The sequence below is a fragment of the Lygodium microphyllum genome, chromosome 4 (assembly GCF_053477565.2).
Source record: "Lygodium microphyllum isolate KBCC chromosome 4, Lygodium_microphyllum_v1.1.10, whole genome shotgun sequence".
NCBI lineage: Eukaryota > Viridiplantae > Streptophyta > Polypodiopsida > Schizaeales > Lygodiaceae > Lygodium > Lygodium microphyllum.
Window position 1 is genome coordinate 112,368,654 of NC_141138.1, and position 19,734 is coordinate 112,388,387.

At 37.6% G+C, this 19,734-nt stretch overlaps 1 protein-coding gene across 1 annotated transcript; it reads left to right on the forward strand.

The window, feature by feature from the left end:
- Positions 1-5,275: 5,275 nt before the first annotated feature.
- Positions 5,276-18,663, forward strand: LOC148037480 (uncharacterized). Its single transcript, XM_087677110.1, has 2 exons — positions 5,276-7,172; positions 18,244-18,663. Exons 1-2 carry the CDS (start codon positions 6,969-6,971, stop codon positions 18,661-18,663), a joined length of 624 nt encoding a protein of 207 aa, XP_087533236.1. The 5' UTR covers positions 5,276-6,968.
- Positions 18,664-19,734: the final 1,071 nt, after the last annotated feature.

Sequence of the window (19,734 nt, forward strand, 5' to 3'; positions counted from 1 at the left end):
CCTTTGACTAGTTGGCATGATTTCTAATTTGTTATGCCTATAAAGTTAATACAAAAACAATGAATTATTCATATCACAATTAGATCCCCTACTTGGACATTATGAAGGATATGACCAATTTTAAGCCATCTTAAAGAGTCACCAATGTACGTGGCCCATGGAAAAGCATCATCGATAAGTCTATTATCATGCATCTTAAATATCCTAATTAGACTTTATAAAGTGTATGACTAATTTTTAGCCATCTTAAGGAGTCGATGTAATGGTACCCATAAAAAAAGCAAAGTGGATACCATTACCATAATCATGGATATGGTATCGTTCCAATATATGTTATCTTTCTCTTTCTCTTTCTCTTTCTCTCCCTCTCTCTCCCTCTCCCTCTCTTTCTCTCACATTTCCTCTCCATCTCACAATATATCTTAACACTCTCCAAAAGCAAAAGGGAGAGGGAGAGAGAGAATGCACTCTCCCTCTCTTTCTCTTTCTCTCCCTCTCTCATTTCCTCCCCCTCTCTCTCCCTCTCCCTCTCCCTCTCCCTCTCCCTCTCTTTCTCTTTCTCTTTCTCTCCCTCTCCCTCTCTCTCCCTCTCCCTCTCCCTCTCTTTCTCTCTTTCTCTCTTTCTCTCTCATTTCCTCTCCTAAACAAGAAAAAAAGAAAGTGATTAAAACCTTTAACAAGCAAAAGCGAGAGGGAGAGAGAGAATGCACTCTGCCTCCCTCTCCCTCTCCCTCTCTTTCTCTTTCTCTCCCTCTCTCATTTCCTCCCCCTCCCTCTCCCTCTCCCTCTCCCTCTCTTTCTCTTTCTCTTTCTCTTTCTCTCCCTCTCCCTCTCCCTCTCTTTCTCTCTTTCTCTCTCATTTCCTCTCCTAAACAAGCAAAAAAGAAAGTGATTTAAACATTAAACAAGCAAAAGGGAGAGGGAGAGAGAGAATGCACTCTCCCTCCCTCTACCTCTCCCTCTCTTTCTCTTTCTCTCCCTCTCTCATTTCCTCCCCCTCCCTCTCTCTCTCCCTCTCCCTCTCCCTCTCTTTCTCTTTCTCTCCCTCTCCCTCTCTTTCTCTCTTTCTCTCTCATTTCCTTGCCTAAACAAGCAAAAAAGAAAGTGATTTAAACCTTAAACAAGCAAAAGGGAGAGGGAGAGAGAGAATGCACTCTCCCTCCCTCTCCCTCTCCCTCTCCCTCTCCCTCTCCCTCTCTTTCTCTTTCTCTTCCTCTCTCTGTCCCTCTCCCTCTCTTTCTCTCTCATTTCCTCTCCTAAACAAGAAAAAGAGAAAGTGATTTAAACCTTAAACAAGCAAAAGAAAGAGAGAGGGAGACTCACCGATGAGATATGGCGAGTGTGGGGCAGCTCCTCTTTGCGATGAAGGCTCCCCCTCTCCTTCGCGAACAACGGCGGCGACAGCGCGGCAAGTCTTCTTCCTCTCCTTCTCTCACGACAGTCGCTCTCTCCCTCGCTCTCGCTCTCAAAACACAAAACGTGAAAATGCGAAATAAAGCCGCACTCAGTTTTGGCTCGCTTTTTTCCCTGTGGAGCGTTGCTATTTGCGTCGTTATTTTTGCGACGCAAATAGCAACGCCAATAGCGACGCAAATAGAGATGCCGCTACCCTCTGTCACTAATGGCCATCGCTACTAGCTCAAATCCTTGTAGTGTTCCTTAAATGTCACATCTGCAACTTTCTTGTTTTCTTAATCCCTCCCATGTTCCCATTTAACACACGGTGTGGAGGGTGGAACTTGAAACATCATAATATTTAGCCTTCTTCTTTCTATTCTCCACAATGTTATTTGGATTGATACAAATGTAACATCCTTAGAATAGGGAATGGGTACTAGCAGTGTTGTTTAAGGGAAAGAGAATCAATAGACCATGAATGTATAGTTTGTCTAGCTAATAATGAGCTAGATGAAAACTCAATCAACTTTTCACCAATGTATAGGGTAAAAGCTAAGATTGAAAAACTATATCCACATGCCCCCCTCCCTCGGTCCACTACTACACTAGGAAATACGATCAAACCAACTTATCATCAGCTAAGGGCCCTTTTTGAGATGATGCCATTTAAAAAAATTTGTAAATACTATTTTTTACATTGTTCTTATGCAAACATTGTTCATCAATGAATTGATTATTAAGAAAATTAAAGATAGCTTGGAAAAATTTAGAGAGACTAATGGAACAAGGCCATGCTAGGGTATATTCTCCATGTCGATCTAGAAGCTAATGCAAGGCCATCCACAAAGCAAGGATAATATTGATAATCGCATGTAAGATCATGAGTTGATAGAGAGAGACTATAAGGAATTGTTGCTCAATTGACACAAACATTGTTCATCAATGAATTGATTATTAAGAAAATTAAAGATAGCTTGGAAAAATTTAGAGAGAATAATGGAACAAGGCCATGCTAGGTTATATTCTCGATGTCGATCTAGAAGCTAATGCAAGGCCATCCACAAAGCAAGGATAATATTGATAATCACATGTAAGATCATGAGTTGATAGAGAGAGACTATAAGGAATTGTTGCTCAATTGACATACGTTGTCATATGGATTATTGTCCATTATTATGAAAACTCTAGGTGTGATAGTCTTTGGAAAATTACAATTATGGATTATGGACAATAATCCATATGACAACGTATGCCATAGAGCCTACCTCTATAACATGTTTTCTAAAAGGTGGCATGCTTTGTAAGGGGGGAAAGCACTAATTAAGGAGCCAACCTACATGTTATGGGAAAAAGCTGCCATCATGGAGTGTTGGGGGGATCTTAGTGTGTCTGGAGGAGAGCACGACTTGCACAATTGTTGGAAGGAGTGATGACCCCGAAGTTGTTAGAAGGTGATGAAAAAATGTAGTGAAGAGTGGTAGCCATTCATTGGAAGATAGCTATTTTCATTGGAAGGGCCACTTTAAGTAGGACTGTGTTGCAAGTTGAAGAAAATTAAGTGGATAGTTGTGATAGTGAGGTGGGAACCGGACTCAAATATAAATGAGGCCATTGCCTATTGATGAGTATTGACTGCAACTAAAGAGGCACTTGATGGGCTAAGCTTTGTGTTGAGGACAACCATCCTAGTTAATTTGGAGACTACTTGAGTCTTGCAGTTTGTAGGTGGTGACAAATTTGGTGACCATTCCTACAAGCTTCAATGTGAGTTTTTAAATATCTTCAAACACCTAGTTGATTAATTTTATGGGACTCGTCATATGTGGTTGAGCTCCAACATGATGTAACATGGCAAATCATGGAAGAGAGCAATCCTCCCCCACATATCTAAAGGGGTTGCAACATGCGTTTTTTCTTGAGAGGTGGCTAGGGAGGTAAGAGAGTGATTGATAGAGGAAGAGAAGACCAACGTGATGAATAATCAAGAGCCCTCATGCTAACCATTATCCTGGCCATGAATGGGAAGTGTGAGGTCTGCTATTGGCCATGGTCCTTAGTGTGTAATCGACTAGCTCATAGAAATTTCTCTCCTACTTTAGGTGATGAAACTCTATAGTAAGAATAAGAGTCTGATAGAAAGACAATTAGTGGCATTATAAACAACTTATTTTCAAGAAGAACTCTCCTCTAGTGGATATTTATTAGGGTGCAATACAAGAATAAGACAAGGTGACACTCCAATATCATGGGGATGAAGGTTGTGACTGATATAGAACTTAAGTGTGAGAGAAAAGATGAAGAGAAACATTTATCTCTATGAGGATAACCAGGGTAATGAGGAGATGCTCATACTATATGCATGGTTTCTTTTTTGAGAAAGGGTTTGAGCTACAAGATGATAGATGTAGCATGAAGTTGAAACAAGTATAAGGGATTTCATTAGTGTTTGCAAATCTTAAGTATGTTCTTCTTCTTTTGTCATGTTTTCCTGAACCTCTTCATGAGAATCCCACGTCTTTCCACCCTACATAAAAATCTTCTTGACAATGTCATGGTTGTAATTATAGGGCCTATGGCAATACTTGGAAGCCCATGATAGCCCATGCAAATGGGATATAGTTAAGCTAAACTCATAACCAAAAAACCCAACTTGTAGTTCATCTTGTGCACATGCCTTTCAAGTAGGAAAAAGCTTACTATCCAAATTATAATCTTAGAATTTGTGTGTCAACCAAGCAATGCCACATGACCTTGGGATTTCCCTTACTCATCTACTTGACCTTATGAGCCTTAGTCCCATATCAATAGAAGCCCAATCATTCCACAAGAGTTTGAGCATATTATTCTATTGTTCTCACGAGTCTTTTCGTATTATCTCATGTGTGTGAGGTATGAACCACTATCAGCTTGCTACTCTGCTACTTTTTCGTGATGAGTTTGAGGGGACTCTAGCCGTGACCATCTTTTCTTTTCTTTTTAAAATTAATACATAATCAAACACTCTCTGTCTATCTTTAGAAAAGTGAAAGGAGAAAAAGTAAAAAGATACTCCTATAGACTAGTTGTAGAGTTGACGCCATAGCATTGGTCACCTTTATTAAGTTCCACATCACAACCAAAATAGCCTTTACATATCGTTGGTGACTCATATGAATTTCCATATCACTATTGAGATAGCCTTTACATATAATTAGGTATCTAAGTAGTTTTGATTAGTAGTGCAGGGAATGCTTTAATCACATGTAAAGCATAATTAATACATGGAGGTTTGAAGCTCTGGGCAACACTTGGGATACGACATCAATGGCTCTCGCAGACTGAAGTGTTATATATGTGGATTTACAGATACAAGATAGTGTTCATGAAAAATCGAGGTTTAATGTAAAATGAATTGCAAATTTATAAAAAGCACCTTTAAAAATATAGGTAAAAGGTTTATTGAGGGAAAATTTTACTTACACTTAAAAAAACATTTTAAATAATAAAAAATGAACAAAATTATTGACTATAAATTTTTTGACTTGACATTATATTAGTAAAACTTATTTAAATTACATATATATTAAAATAATTTTATTTAATATATAATTTTAAATTATTAAAGACTCTTGACTCAAGAGTCATGACTCATGAGTTATGAGGCATAACTCATGAGTCATAAGTGGCAGTTACAACTTGCTAGTCATCAAGACTCAAGAGTCAGGGATGACTGAGAGTTATGAGAGGAGTGTGAGAATATTTAGTGCCCAGGCTGTGCAAAATTTAATTTAATTATTGTTATTAATGAGTGATGAGTCCAAATTTTTTTAAATAAAATACTCTATCTTCTGTTCTACTCAGCACTCTCCATGTCGTGGGCTGCTCCACTGAGCTCCCTCTCCATCTCGCAAGCCAATCCTCCTTCTCACCCTCGATTGCCTCTCCACCATCTCACCCTTCCAAGCTCTGACTACTCTGTCATCTCTCCCTCTCTCACCTTTCTTCAATTTCTCTATCTCCCCCTCCTTCAACATCTCCATCTCCACCACACTGGGGCCCTTGCACGTCCTCCAGGGGGCACAGGGCTGCGGGCTCCATTGGCCACCCCAAGCGGAGCTACGAGCTTCAAGTAGAGCGGGGCTCTAGCACTTCGTCCAGAGGGCGGCCTCAGGTGGGAACATTAGGGTATTAGGTGGCACTTCTAGCAGTGGGCACCAGTAGGTGGGTGCTTCCTCCTCCTCCCCCTCCTCCTTTAGGGCAGGCACCAGCAAGCGGACACTAGCAGACGGGCACCAGAGGCGGTGCTTCCTCCTCCTCCTTCAATGTCGGCGTAAGCAGGCGGGTACCAATTGGGCACCATGCGACACTTCCTCCTCCTCCTTCAGTGACGGGCACCAAGCTAGCTTCCTTCCTCCTCCTTCAGTGGCCAACTTCCTCCTCCTCTAACAACCAGCGGCGAGCTCCTCCTCGTCCATCTCCCCCTCCTCCAGCATCGAAACCCCCTCCTGCAGGCAACATCTACAACTCTTTCTCAGTGATCTCCTCCAGCTCCTCTAGCTCCACGGATGGCTTCTCCTCTAGCAAGAATCTCCTCTAGCTCCCTTATTTGCGAAGTAAGGACAAGTAATTTTTATTTTCTTGAAAGCATTGATGGGCAAACAGATGAGAATGTTGCTAGTTATCCATTAATCTAAGTGGAAGAAGGTTTATATATTTTGCACCCCTTTTTCAATGGTCTCAAATGATCTTATGAGGATGCCTTAATATTGATGGGATGAACTTTTAAAAATAAAAATAAAAGTAAGCTTAAATTTTTCCATCTCTAGTACTGAATATACTAAGGTTTCCCTAGGGAGTTAATAATTATTGTTACCCTTCAAATCTTAGGTATGATTCACAAATAATGTAGAGATAAGTGATAGAGGATGTATATTTGTCTACTTCCTTATGTTTTTGCAAAGAAAGGACAAGTAATTGTTCATTTGCTTTTGAAAGCATTGCTGATTCCATTGGGGGCATGGATGGATGAATGGATGAAAATATTACTAATTATCAATTAACTTAAGTGGAACAAGGTTTGTATAGTAGCTTACACCCCTTTTACAATGGTCTCCAATGATCTTATGAGGAGGTCTTAATACTGATGGGGTAAACCATTGAAATAAAAATAATATCAATCTTAAATTTATTTTATTTAATTGCAAAAAATGAAAGATACTCAGCAAGAAAACAAGCAAAGGAAAACATCACTCTTAACTATACCAGACTCTACATTAATGAAAGTAGAGAACTCTAAGCACTCGAATGTTGAAAGTACTGGTAGTACCTCGGAGATAGATGCATGTATTGTAGAAAATGTGGGTAAGGAATAGGAAATTCAAACTAAAAAGGCAAGATGTACATGGAATGAATCTTAGGAAATTCTCTTTTAGTGGGCATGTTTTGATAAATCACTAGGAAAGGTATTTTGTAACATATGAAAAAATCATAAGAAGTGTAAAAGTGAGTATGGCACTATCAGGTCCATTAATATTCAACTTAATGCAATAAAGCACCATGCAGACCCCAAGGCACATAAATTTGCAGCTTACATGCAAGTACACAATCAAAAAGCATTTGAAAATGGGTTACAAAGACATCACGATAATGCATATGATAGTGTGCTATGTTTGTTCAGAGTAGCTTATTTCATTGCAAAGCATAATATGCATTTTTTGAAATTTGCTCCACAATTGAAACTAGTGTATTGTTCTAGCATTGAAAATGTTTCAGAATACATGTATAACAATGACAAGGTTGTAGCCATGTTTGCATTAGAAAAAAACTCACAAATAAGCCCTTAAAATAATATAGTTTAAGATGTGGGCTTTTTGGATTGTCTAATAGGAAGACCAGATGTTAATATCCATGGAGGGTGAATCTTCTCTCTCTAAATCTTTTTTATTAAAAAAAGGGGTGGGGTATTTGAAAAAAGAGAGAATGAATAGTATACATAATTTGAGTTTCTCTCACCTCGTATTTTCCCCGTTTTTTGGAGAATTTTCAATTTTGGTTTTTTTTCCTCTCACGAAATTAGTTTGACCCAAAAGTTGAGCAATAGACCCCTTTCCCTCTCTTCTCTATACTGGTGAATTTTCATCTCCATTGAAGCTCCTTGGGGAGAGTAATTAGGGTTTTGAGTGTTCTGGTTACCTTTGCACTTTCTTCTCCATGCAGCTCCAGATTTTGGGCAAAACACATGTGCCCATCTCTCTTTGCATTTTCTCTTATTTGCTACTTTTTCAATAGGGTTTGATGTCGTTTCTTACTATTATTGTTGCTATTAAATAGATTGTTTTGGGCAGAGGCAGAGGTGCTCATCTCTCTCTCTCTCTCTATGTGTTGTTTCTCTTTTATGTTGTGTTTTCAATAGATTTTGATGTTGGTTCTAATTGTTGTTTTTTAATAGAGTTTATTTGGAGTAAGAGACAAAAGTGTTAATATCTCTCTCTGTTTGTTTTTTTTTTGTTGCTATCTTTTCAATACAACATGATGTTAGTTCTAACCTTTGTTGTTGTTTTAATACAGAGATAATTTTGGGTGACATTGCATAAGTGCTCATCTCTCTCTCCCTCTCACTTTCTCTCTTTATGTTTCCTCTTTTCTACTGTTTTTTTAGTGTACCTTTATGTATATACTAACTCTTGCTATTGTATTTTGCAGAGATCAATTTGGGCAAGATTGGATATGTGCTCATTTCTTTCTCTCTCCTGCATAGTCACACACTCTCTCTTTCTTCCTCTTTGCATTTTCCATTTCCTAGTATCTTTACAATAGGGTTTGATTCTAGTTCTAACTTAAGGATTAATTGTTGTTGCAGAACTTAACACAAGGTAAAGCGGAGATTATGTAGCTCAATTTACGAGTAAATCTGCCATATTTGTGGTGCCAAAATTTAGTCATTTAATTAGTGATTTTTATATTTGATGGGATTGATATTTTATTTTGTCCATCAATTGCAATGGGTTTTCATCAGTAATGATTTAATCTTCAATAGATCAGCTTATAGGTAAATTGGCCCTATTTTGTGTTGCTTCTATTTATACAGTTATCTATATATTTTTTGTTAAAAGGGATTCATGCAAGTAGTTTTATTAAAAGGGATTCATGCAGGTATTTTTTTTGTACATGTAGGTATTGTACAAGGTTTAGCTGAAGCACATAATTCTCAATCAACTATTTTGATGTGGTGAGTGATTCCTTTGTGCTAGATGATATGGATATGCTGGAAGTCAATGGTTCAAAAATCCTTTGCTTTATTAGTATTATATGTCCATTCGAATCTCCATGCCAATTGGCAATGATCTATGAAACTCTTGTATCATATCATCCATTTAACACACAATGTGTTGAGTCATAGAATATCTCAGGTCTCAATCCAATGTGCCTATTAAGATTTTCATGCCATGTATTTGCTATCCTTGTAACAACTACTCTATAATATCCACATTTTATACAATGTATTGAGTCAAATCAACTTCTATTCATTATAGTAAAATTTATTTTGGCAAAACTCTATGAGTATTCTTGTGCTATTCTTTTCATTATATTTCATGTAAATGGTATGATTAAAGTGATGCCTTGAAATTGAATCTATACTTTGTGTCAATGTACATATCCATATGAGTTTCAATATCGATGTTTGTGTATGTTTACAAAAGTGTAAATATCTCTTAATGCCATGTTGATTTGTATGGCATATTGGCGATTACTAGATAGACTTAAAATGCTTATTATTTAGGGGTCAATACATACTTATTTACATCTAATGCATAGGTTATAATGCTTGAGCGAAGAACAAGCATTCTCTCGATACAAGTATGTAACATAAAATATGAAGAAGGGAATTGGATCATTGGTACATATCATTGCTCGTCTTGGGTACATATACAACCAAGTATGAAGGGAGCTTTCAAGGTGAAAGCATATGCCATTGTAGATATATCAAAGCTCTTGAAGGGTAAAATTTTAGCTCTTAGACAAAGGAATGTTGATTCTCACCTTGCAACAGAGATGTTTGTACAACATGTATTCATGCAAAAACAAATACATATTGCACCCACTGTGCCCTTTCAACGAAACATTGCAAACATTAAGTATTTGCAACTCATTGAGAATGAGAAATTTCATGATACCTATGTAAAAAATTGTCTTATATTTACAGTTTATACCCTTCGGATTGCTGTGAGTGGAAAAATGTTGAGAGTTAACTGGTTCTTTTAAGTGTTACCACCTCAAAATTGGTAGATTGCTCTTTGAGGGGCGTACAGCTAAGCAACTCGTAGAGGACCTTGTTTTTTTCTATGACTCCAAGTACATATTGCCCAAGGGGGGTTGAGAATATGGAACCCTTGAGTCTATGCACATATCGAATCTCAATAGCATAGAATGGCTATTGTGTAGTAGCGAAATTTTGTACATGTGTAGCACAAAAATTTCAGTAGACATATTGAACTCTATGAAGCCAAGCACTGGCTCAAAGAATGTACATCTAAGGGGGGTTGAGAATATGGAACCCTTGAGTCTATGCACATATCGAATCTCAATAGCATAGAATGGCTATTGTGTAGTAGCGAAATTTTGTACATGTGTAGCACAAAAATTTCAGTAGACATATTGAACTCTATGAAGCCAAGCACTAGCTCAAAGAATGTACATCTAAGTTGGTTCATATCAATTGAAATTTTTGCACATATGTTCAAGGAATGTAAGGGTTTGAGATGTATCAAAAGCATGTACATCATAAAAAGTGCATCGAAGGATTATGTAATAAGGATTCTAGGCAATACTTGGACATAAAAAATGACTTACAGTCCTGACATAGTGGAGTGTCGAGTCACAACAAAGGACATGGCATTCAGGTAAAATTTTTCTCTCTTAGTTGACTATTATCTTACTTTGGGATGGATTGGCTGATTTTCCTTTTCAATTACAAGTACTTCACATGATAGACTTTATGCCTAGTGTTCAAGTATCGTAGATGGAGGATGCTCAAGAGTAAATGGTTGTGCCTTGATCAAAACGTGCATGAAAGTGTAGCTATGGATGTTATTGTCATTTGTGAGGGCCACGAGCCCCACGTGTTGCGAATGGAGGATGATTGGCCCTTGAGAATATTGCACCAAGAAAATTACAATGTTAATGCAGAATCCACCTATTAGGTTCTATTTTAAATTAGATAGTAGGAAAATTCGAAGCCGAGTTGAGGATACTGTTACTAGTGGAAAGTTTGTGGCTCCACATATTTTAGAAATTGTAGAGTCTCTCTAAAATCCTCAACACCACAAGTTGTAATATCCAACAAATTTTGAATTTTTTCGCCAATAGAATATTGTCACTTGTGAACTTGTAATATTTAAAAATTATGATATTTATGTAAAATCATACACTTTCTATACACTTTTCACATTAACACATTTACATATGCATGTAAACTTTACAAAGACGTAAGTAAAGACATAACTAAATATCGTATAAGAATAGCCCTTTATGGTTTAAAGCTTAAGGTTTTCAAGATAGAACTAGTTTAGTTCTTGTTTCATTGTTTCATTTCACACTTTCTCTCTTCATCTCTTTATATCCACCACATCCCTTCTACCTGCTATGATGGATGCTCGTGCACACTTTGATGAGTGGATCCACGAGACTATCTGTGCCAGCCAGGGTGACGAGATATTTCAAGTTTTCTCTAAGAAATTCAATCTTGAAAGTGTGCTCTCATCACTGGATCCCCTCCAAGTTTTGGAAGACTTTGTGAGTACCATTGCTACTTGCACATACTTCATCGAGGGATCGGACATGACTTGGGTGTCTTTGGAATAGGTCATGGTATTTTAGGTAGGGAAGAATCACCAAAAAGTGATGAATAGGTGTCTTGCCCACGTGGATCCTTTGCATAGAGTATGCATTGTTCCCATGGGCAGTGCACCAGGTACAACACCTTGATTGCGCATTTGCAATTTACCTCCTTGCATTGGATACACCCCTAGAGGAGGAGAGCGATGAAGATACAACTCCACAGGTTGTTGCTATCATATACACAGGAGAAGAACTCATTGAAGAGCTTATAAATGTTAAAGAGGAACATCGTGTGGTGGCAGAGCAAGGGTTGGCTTTCATGGTGCCATCTTCTTTAGAATAGCCACAAGTCAACAAACCCAACCTTGCCTCCTTGATGCCCATTGAAGTAGATGGTGTACAATACTTGCTTCTATCACATGTGCTACAATACTTGAAAATGAAGGAAGAAGAGTTGTTTTCCATCCTAGTCAAGGATTTGATGAAGACCTGATCGATTATGATTACATGGATGTGCATCTGACAATGGCACAGATTAGAAGATATGATGGCACAAGCTTAGATACAGTGAGTGCCATCATAGCACCACATGAGTATATTATCTTGATTGAAGAAGATTACCTTGTGCCAGATGTTAAATTTGAAGCACTACAGCATGATCTGTTCAGACCAAGGCCCCAGCTTCCTACCAAGGAGTTTGTAGATTCCTCTGCCCAAAGAGGTGCCTTAGTGACACATGAGGAAATGAAGATATAAGATGATCTGGAGAATGTGAGATTTCTAACTACCATATATTTTCATGCAACGAAGCTTGATGTAGGTGCATCGGGTCCCCTAGAGTCCACCGGTGATATCTTGGCAAAAAGTGCTGCTTGCAACTACCTTGTTCGAAGTCTGGCGTTTGGGGCCACTTTCTCCCAAAAATCTTGGCAAAAAATAATGCTTGCAGCTACCCTGTCTGAAGTTTGGCTTCTAGGGCCACTTTCTCCGAAAAATGATGCATATGCAGCTACCTTGTTCAAAGTCTGACATCTGGGAGAAATTGGCCCCATATGCCAGACTTCAGAGAGGGTAAAAAGCTGTAGGCATCATTTTTTGCCAAGATTTCACCGATGTGGACTCCGGGGGACCGGATACACGCTATCGTCAAGTTTCATCGCTTTCTGATAACTCTAGACTAGTTGTTGAATATATTCGATTTGACTTTGTCATTCATGGCATACTGTATATAGATGAGTTTGCATCAAGTCAAGGATGAGCTCGGCATGACAGAAGGATTCAGCTATGAAGGAGTACATTGGCAACCTTGTTGTAGACTTGGTGGTCTTCCATAACAAGTGCTCACCACGAGGGCAAGAAACAATCATGAAAATTCTAGCTTTGACCAAGTTTGGACCTTTTCAAGCAATACATGTGACATCTAGCTTGGATATAGTGATGCTACTCAAGTGGTTAAAGCTTCTTTAACCAAACACATAGTGGAGCAATGCGTGTGCTTGCTACATTAGGTGAACTTATTAAAATGTCAGATCCACTTCTCCTAGAGAAAGAGTTGAAGAGGGAGTGTGTCATTTCTGAAGTAAAGAAGGAACTTCTATTTTCATTAGAAGCTAGCCCCTCCTCTCCACCGATGAAAAAGTCAAGGAATGAATGAGAGTTCTTGTTGGCTATCGCTTTTTGTATCTGCCATCGCTATTATCCATCCCATGTATTTTTCTTGATGAATATAAGATATTTTGCTTTGTTCTTATAAATCAATATTTATTGAATAAATGTGTGGTTCATATATGTGTGATGATAATGTATGGTACGTGAATGACACATTTGTATATATTAACATAATCCAATTTAATTATGTCAACGTATAGTATTGCACTTGCGATTGTGCATAAGCAATAATGTAACTCGTATCCGTACATATTACTACTTTCAAATGCGTGAGTATGTTAAACAAAAATTAAGAGTTGTGCTTTTCAAGAGACAAAACAAAAAAACTTTACTCAATTATTTGAATTCAGTACACATCACATAAGATATTATGTACATACATACATACATACATACATACATACATACATACATATATATATATATATATATATTCAAATGTGATAGAGTATACAAATTTTTTTGACCTTCTAAGATGCTATGGTGCTATAACACTCATTACAAAACCTTGCATCATTAATCTCAGAACCTACGGAGGGGTCCCCTTGTCGTATCGAAGCTGAATGATAAAGTTCATGTCTTTATCTGTGATTGTGATGCGCTTTGCACGGATGTCCACTAGATGTGTATCATCAAACAAGTCAATGAGAAACCCCTTTGTGGCCATTTGCAGAGCCTCCTTACAGCAGTCCACCTTTCTGCTGGTGGGCCATCCCACACTCACGCCCAAAATCTTTCCATCCCTTTTAGCTCCAAGTCTTGCATGACTTCCCAAACAATCTTATGAAAAGATCTTTTCCAAATGAGAAGCTTGTATCCACATTGGATTCTCCTTATCTTCCAAAGGGTGACAATGCCTGGTTTCCATCTTCTCTTCTTCTATGGTAGTTGTTGTGCTCTAGGGGAAGCACTTGTTACTGCACTAGAGGAGGCTCCACCTTGTGACCCAGGTGGTGGGACTTGGCATGAGGCATTCTTATGGCCGAAAGGGCAAACATGCTTGCTTGTGTGCCATCATGCAAGCTCGAGGAGGGCAAGATAGAGAAGAGATAGAGGTTGGGGGTGTGAGAATGGAGGAAGCAAAGAAAGTAAGATGTGAAAATGAGAAGAATAAAGAACTTTTAACCCATTTAAACCCCAAAACTGAGTTAATGCAGCTTCATATGCACTGTCCATCGTGTGATCATAAATCCATAACCTTTTATTGGAATGCGACAAAACTTCACGTGCACTCGTTAGCCGGCCATGAGCCCAATTTTTTTTAATAAAATGCATGCAGACCTCTGGTACGAAGCCAGATGCCAAACTTTAAACCAGGATGTGTAGGTTTTTTTTTTCAAAAAAAAAGGGCTCATGGCCACCTAACGAGTGCGTTGTGAAGTTTCATCACATTTCGATATAGTTTAGTATTTTAAAAATTATCCCATACCAAAATTATGGATGGATTGATAATTGAGAAATCAACATCACAACTACTAGCCCTTAGAAACTTCGCACCACATAGATTATACAAAGGCATCATGAGTAAAGTCTACAACAAAAAATGGAAATTTTTAACATATTTTTCCTATTAAAATTGATAGTGCTAGCAGAAGCTGTAAGTAAGAGTTGAAAATACAGCGAAGATGAAAAATCAAAGTTGAGAGCGAAGGAAAAGAGTAGAAATTTAATTCATATTTTAAGGGCGCATACAACTGTTTTGCACTGGGACATAGTCATATGTCCAATACACGAGGAGAATACTATGCCAAAAAAGATAACATTACAAATTGTGCTCATTTCATTGGAACGAATGTATCCTTCACTGCTTGAAAATTTCTTACAAGTTGGAAGTCCTTGGGAGTTACAGTGATGTGCTTCGTATTTAATTTACAATGTTGAGCATTAGTCATCATCAAGTCAACTAAAAATGCCTCTACAGAACACATTGTAGAGCATGAAGACATTCTTTTGTGAAGTGATCAGGTCTATCCTGACCTTGTGCCAAAAACCACCTCCTACTTCTGTGCAGTAGAGGTCTTGCATAATCTCATGAACAAGTCTCAAGAAGCTTGCCAAGATAAAAAAAGCATTGATATCTCTTGATTTCTCTTAGGGCCATTGTACCTAGCTTCCACTTGCGTTTCTTGTGGGGATGGTGAGGAGGACCCTTGTGAGAGCAGCTTGAGAAAGTTGGGTTAGGTTGAGAAGAGGATGCATTTGAGCTAGTAGATGCTCCAAGGGGTTGAACACGATATGGGGCTCTGAGCGGAAGCTCTTTTGCAACTACCTTAGGCCTAGCCATCTTTCCTGCACAAAAGATGTGATAACTCAATGAATAAGATATAAAGTGAAACCCTCTTTTATATAACCCTAAACTGTAAGACTCATTCACATAGATGCACACTCTCTCTTTATCTCTTAAATTATGGATTGCATTCACACTGAACACATTGTTCATCTTACTATCTTATCTCTCTTCGAACCCATTTGTTGCCTTATCGAAGCCTTGTTTCTAGCTACTTGGCATGGTTCTCTTTGGCACTTGAGGCTTCATAGCAAACTCTTTTAGTGACACGACGTGATTCCATCATGTTTGTAGCCAATTCATTAGCACTTTCATTTGCTCTCTTTTGCGAGAAGTTTAGCTTCATCCACTACTATAATTATATACCACCAAGATAGCAATTGGATCATTGGATTGCTACCATTTACCCCTCCACCATGATTGGTGTTTCTTTGGACCATGCGCTATCCAATGTGAATTTTCCATCCCTTGTGTGTGGACCAAACTCCGATGCTTTCCTTTTCTACAAAGTATAGCCCATGTGCCTCAAGGATATGCTACAAAGACATATATCACACATGAGTAAAACTATGCTCAATAGTTTATACAATTCATACAATTTTAAGATATTAACTTAGTATGCACCATGTAATGTGTGATAGAGATTTTGCCCCATGCTTCCACCATGTTTTCGTAGAAGCTATGCACAGCATCAATAAATTCTTACTTATCATGTTTTTGGAGAATATATGCACAACATTTATAAATTCTTGCTTCCATCATGTTTTCGTAGAAGCTATGCACACCATCTTGCAAAGTAAGGGAGCTGATTTGTTAAGACTTATCAAAACCTTAGCTTTGGCCAACCTTGTTTTTCTTGCATTACTATGATCAGGAACTGATTGTACCATGTTCCTAATGATCGATGATGCTTGGAATGCTTATCTGCATAAAGAACAGATGCAACATCTCAAATGTTTCCTTAGGAACTTCAAATACAGCGAGCCACCACACATGGCGCTCAGATTGAACACTAAAGTTCCCTGGGTTGTTCTTGTCGAATTGTAAAGCTCTATTTATTAGAGTTACACTAACTCTTTCAAGCTTTACTCCTTTGACGACCTCAATTTTGTCTAATTTTATAACAAATTGCAATTTACCATTGTATTCCTCAATAGACATATTATAGTACATTACCATTGCCGATTGCACCTTGTACAAATCTAAATAGTAATTGTTAAGTTTGGTGAACTTCATCTCGTATGCATTTTTGGTCCCAAAATTTAGTGTTTCCACACATTGAATATGCATGGGATCTCTTATAAGATCCAAAACCTTTGTATTAAGTTGCCGTCGGGCCTCTATAAACTCTGAAGGTTGAGGAAGAGACACAATTCTATTTCTCTTCAGCACATGACCAAACCCAGCCTTCATACCTTTGAATATCTTTGAGTAAGTCATTGTGCTAATATCGGCCCTATCACAAATGGATTGTGCATTCATAGCTGAGAATTCATTTGACATATCTTTTAATGTGCACTCAATCACCTTTTCCATCATAGCCTTAAACTTTGGATTGCTCAAAGTGTTTTCCAATGTACTTGCCTGCAACAATCTACTAATATATGATCCAACCTCACCCTCACCTTAATGTGCACTCAATCACCTTTTCCATCATAGCCTTAAACTTAGGATTGCTCAAAGTGTTTTCCAATGTACTTGCCTTCAACAATCTACCAATATATGATCCAACCTCACCCTCACCTAGTTTCTCATTCTGAGCTACCTTACATGCTTTGATACATCGCTTTCACTAGCAGCTATTCACAATTAACTCATTGATTGGCTTCTTCTTTCATTTGCGCTCCTGTGTTAGCTTCATGTTGATATTTCTCTCAGGTCATCCAATTGTGCATTTGCCTCCTCATATGAGATACCAATGTCATGGATAGTGTCCTGCATTGAAATAATTTGATTGTTTTGTTGAATTGTAGTGTCATTCAGCTATACCACTTGTTCTATGAGCTGTTGTATATGAAGTTGATGTGCAGCAATCACATCATGATAATTTTTTATGGTTGCTTGGTAAGTTGTAAATACTTTGAACACCTGATCATTGAGTCGCCTAGTGTAACTGATCAACCCATTTTCAACCTCACACACATACTTCAACAATTTTGTGATTCTTGAGAAAATTCGAGGTCTATTGTTTAAGGGGTCAATTGGGTAGATTCCCCCATCAACCCACAAATGCACATGTTTCAATTCCATTTGCATGTAACTCTGCAAAACTTGAGGGTTGACACTGGTATGCTGGGTTCTTTTGAATGATGGGATGTATTCAATCTCTACCTCAATATGCAGCTCCTTCTTTCATGTACTCATTTTAATATTAATAAAAATGGGTAGCCTACTTGGTTTGTCACAGGAAGTAAAGTGGAGATGCACAGAGAGGCACACAAATGTGCCAAGGGAAAGGAGAGTGTAAGTAATTCACTCTATTAATGAAGGTTACATAAACACAGAGAAGAGGTCACAATAGAGCCATGAGAGAGTATAGATATGGGGGAAAATAGCTCAGAGGGTAGGGATGTTCAAGACTTTTCATATTTTAGATATTTCTATTTTACCTCAAATTTTTTTTCCAAAAAACATGAAATTTGATCAATTGGTTTGTTTTTTGACCAAAAGCTAGAATATACAAAATCTCTAAAATATCTTCAAAGGAACTTTCGAAATTTCATTTTCCTTGTTCTCAATTTAAAAATCAATTACCTTGTATCTATTAATCATTTTGCATTGAAAATGAGGCACCACACTCATAACTAACTCCTTTTCTAATATAAAATTTGGTTGAAAAAGACTTCTTGAATGAGGAGAGAGAAGGAATCTGAGTATATCTTTGTAGATAAAATAAAAAAAGCAAAAAGAGATTGCAAAAGTGGAGAGAGAAGAGGATTATTTTACTATTCTTCTCTCCTCTTTTTCTTGTTTTAAGGAGGAGAGAGGGGGGGGCTAAAAGCGCCATTTGTAAATTCATTTTTTTCCTAATGTTTTTTTTGTTAATTCCATGAAAAAATGACATTGTGGACAAGGTAAAGCAATCTTCTTTCTTTGGGCTATATGTAGATGAGTCTACGGATGTCTCAGCTACTTTGCATATGATTATGTATATCAGCTACATGTGGAGAAATGAGCCACATGTTTCTTTTTTTGGTTTGCTAGAAGTATATGACAAGTCAGCAAAAGGATCGTATGCCTTGCTTTCACAGTTTTCGGTAAAACATAGAGTTGATGTATCAAAGATGGTTAGTTTTGGATCAGATGGTACATTAGTAATGGTGGGAAAAGAAAATGGCATTGCTACTATGTTTAAGAAAGGTAGTCCATTTCTTACTGCAATCCATTGTTTTGCACATTGGGAGCATCTATGCATAGGTGATGCAATGAGGGAAAATGATTATGCACGCAAAGTAGATATGATTCTTAATGAAATTGGTACCTTTATAAAATGAATTCCTTCAGGTATAAAAATATTAGAACAATTAGAGCAAGAGTTTGATTGCTCTATACTTCATGTAAAGAACATTCATAAGATCAGATGGCTAAGTTGGCACAAAGTTCTTCAAACCATTTGTGAGGTTTTTGAGCCACTTTTAGAATTTTTGCGTGTTCAAAATCCATCTCTTTATGAGCATATCATGCTTTGAGTTTGTATACAACAGCGTATACGTTCTTGTTGATTTGTTGGAACATGTATCACATTTGAGCTATAAATTCCAGAGTGATTTTGTGGATGTTACAACCGTTTTTAGTACTATTAATGCTGTTATTAGGGCCATTGAGCTAGAGTTTATTGTTGACCTAGTTGTGGATGTTAATGCTTGGAATCATGATAGCAAAGGATATCGTGTTATTCCTGATTATGGCTCTAAGACCGGTCACTTGGCATTGAGGACATCTATAAAAGGTGATTGTTTTCCTGGTGTGAAGCTACAAAGATGTGAGATATAGGGACTGATTTGCATATTGCTCTTACTTTTTTAAAAGAGTATTGCTCTCAATTGTTGAGTGATTTGAGAGAGAGGTTTGAAGACAACTCCATCTTGATGAACTTAAACATATTATGTCCCTCTTCCTTCCCCGTTGGACAACTTTTTGAGATGTATGAGATTGAAGAAGTGAATGCCTTGATGACTTTTATGCATCTCCTAAAACAATTGATAGTCATGTATATGAAGGTGTGATTGATGGTATGAGCTTGAGGAGGGAATTTCAGATTTTTAAAGTTCAAGGTTCCTTGGATTGGAAAAGCCTAGCTTTAAAAGATACTTGGAATTGAATTAGCTTCAATCCAGCGAGAAGTATCAAAACTTATTAAATCTTAGTCAAATTGCATTATTGCAGTGTCTAAGCACTAACATTTGTGAAAGAGGCTTTTCCATTCAAAACCTAATTAAGACATGTAATAGAAATCAACTAGATATAGCACATATGGAAGCTTTAATGATGATTTCTATTAAAGCGTAAGCAAGGCTTTTGTTCAAGCATATGCTTAGTCAACTTAGCATAAGCTTAACCTCGCC

What these genes read in the sequence shown, in the direction of transcription:
- LOC148037480 (XM_087677110.1), top strand. Translation starts at nt 6,969, where the DNA reads ATGCAAGTACACAATCAAAAAGCATTTGAAAATGGGTTACAAAGACAT. An exon ending in ACATGTATAACAATGACAAG is followed by an intron (nt 7,173 to 18,243) that starts GTTGTAGCCATG and finishes ATTGTGGACAAG; the next exon opens with GTAAAGCAATCTTCTTTCTT.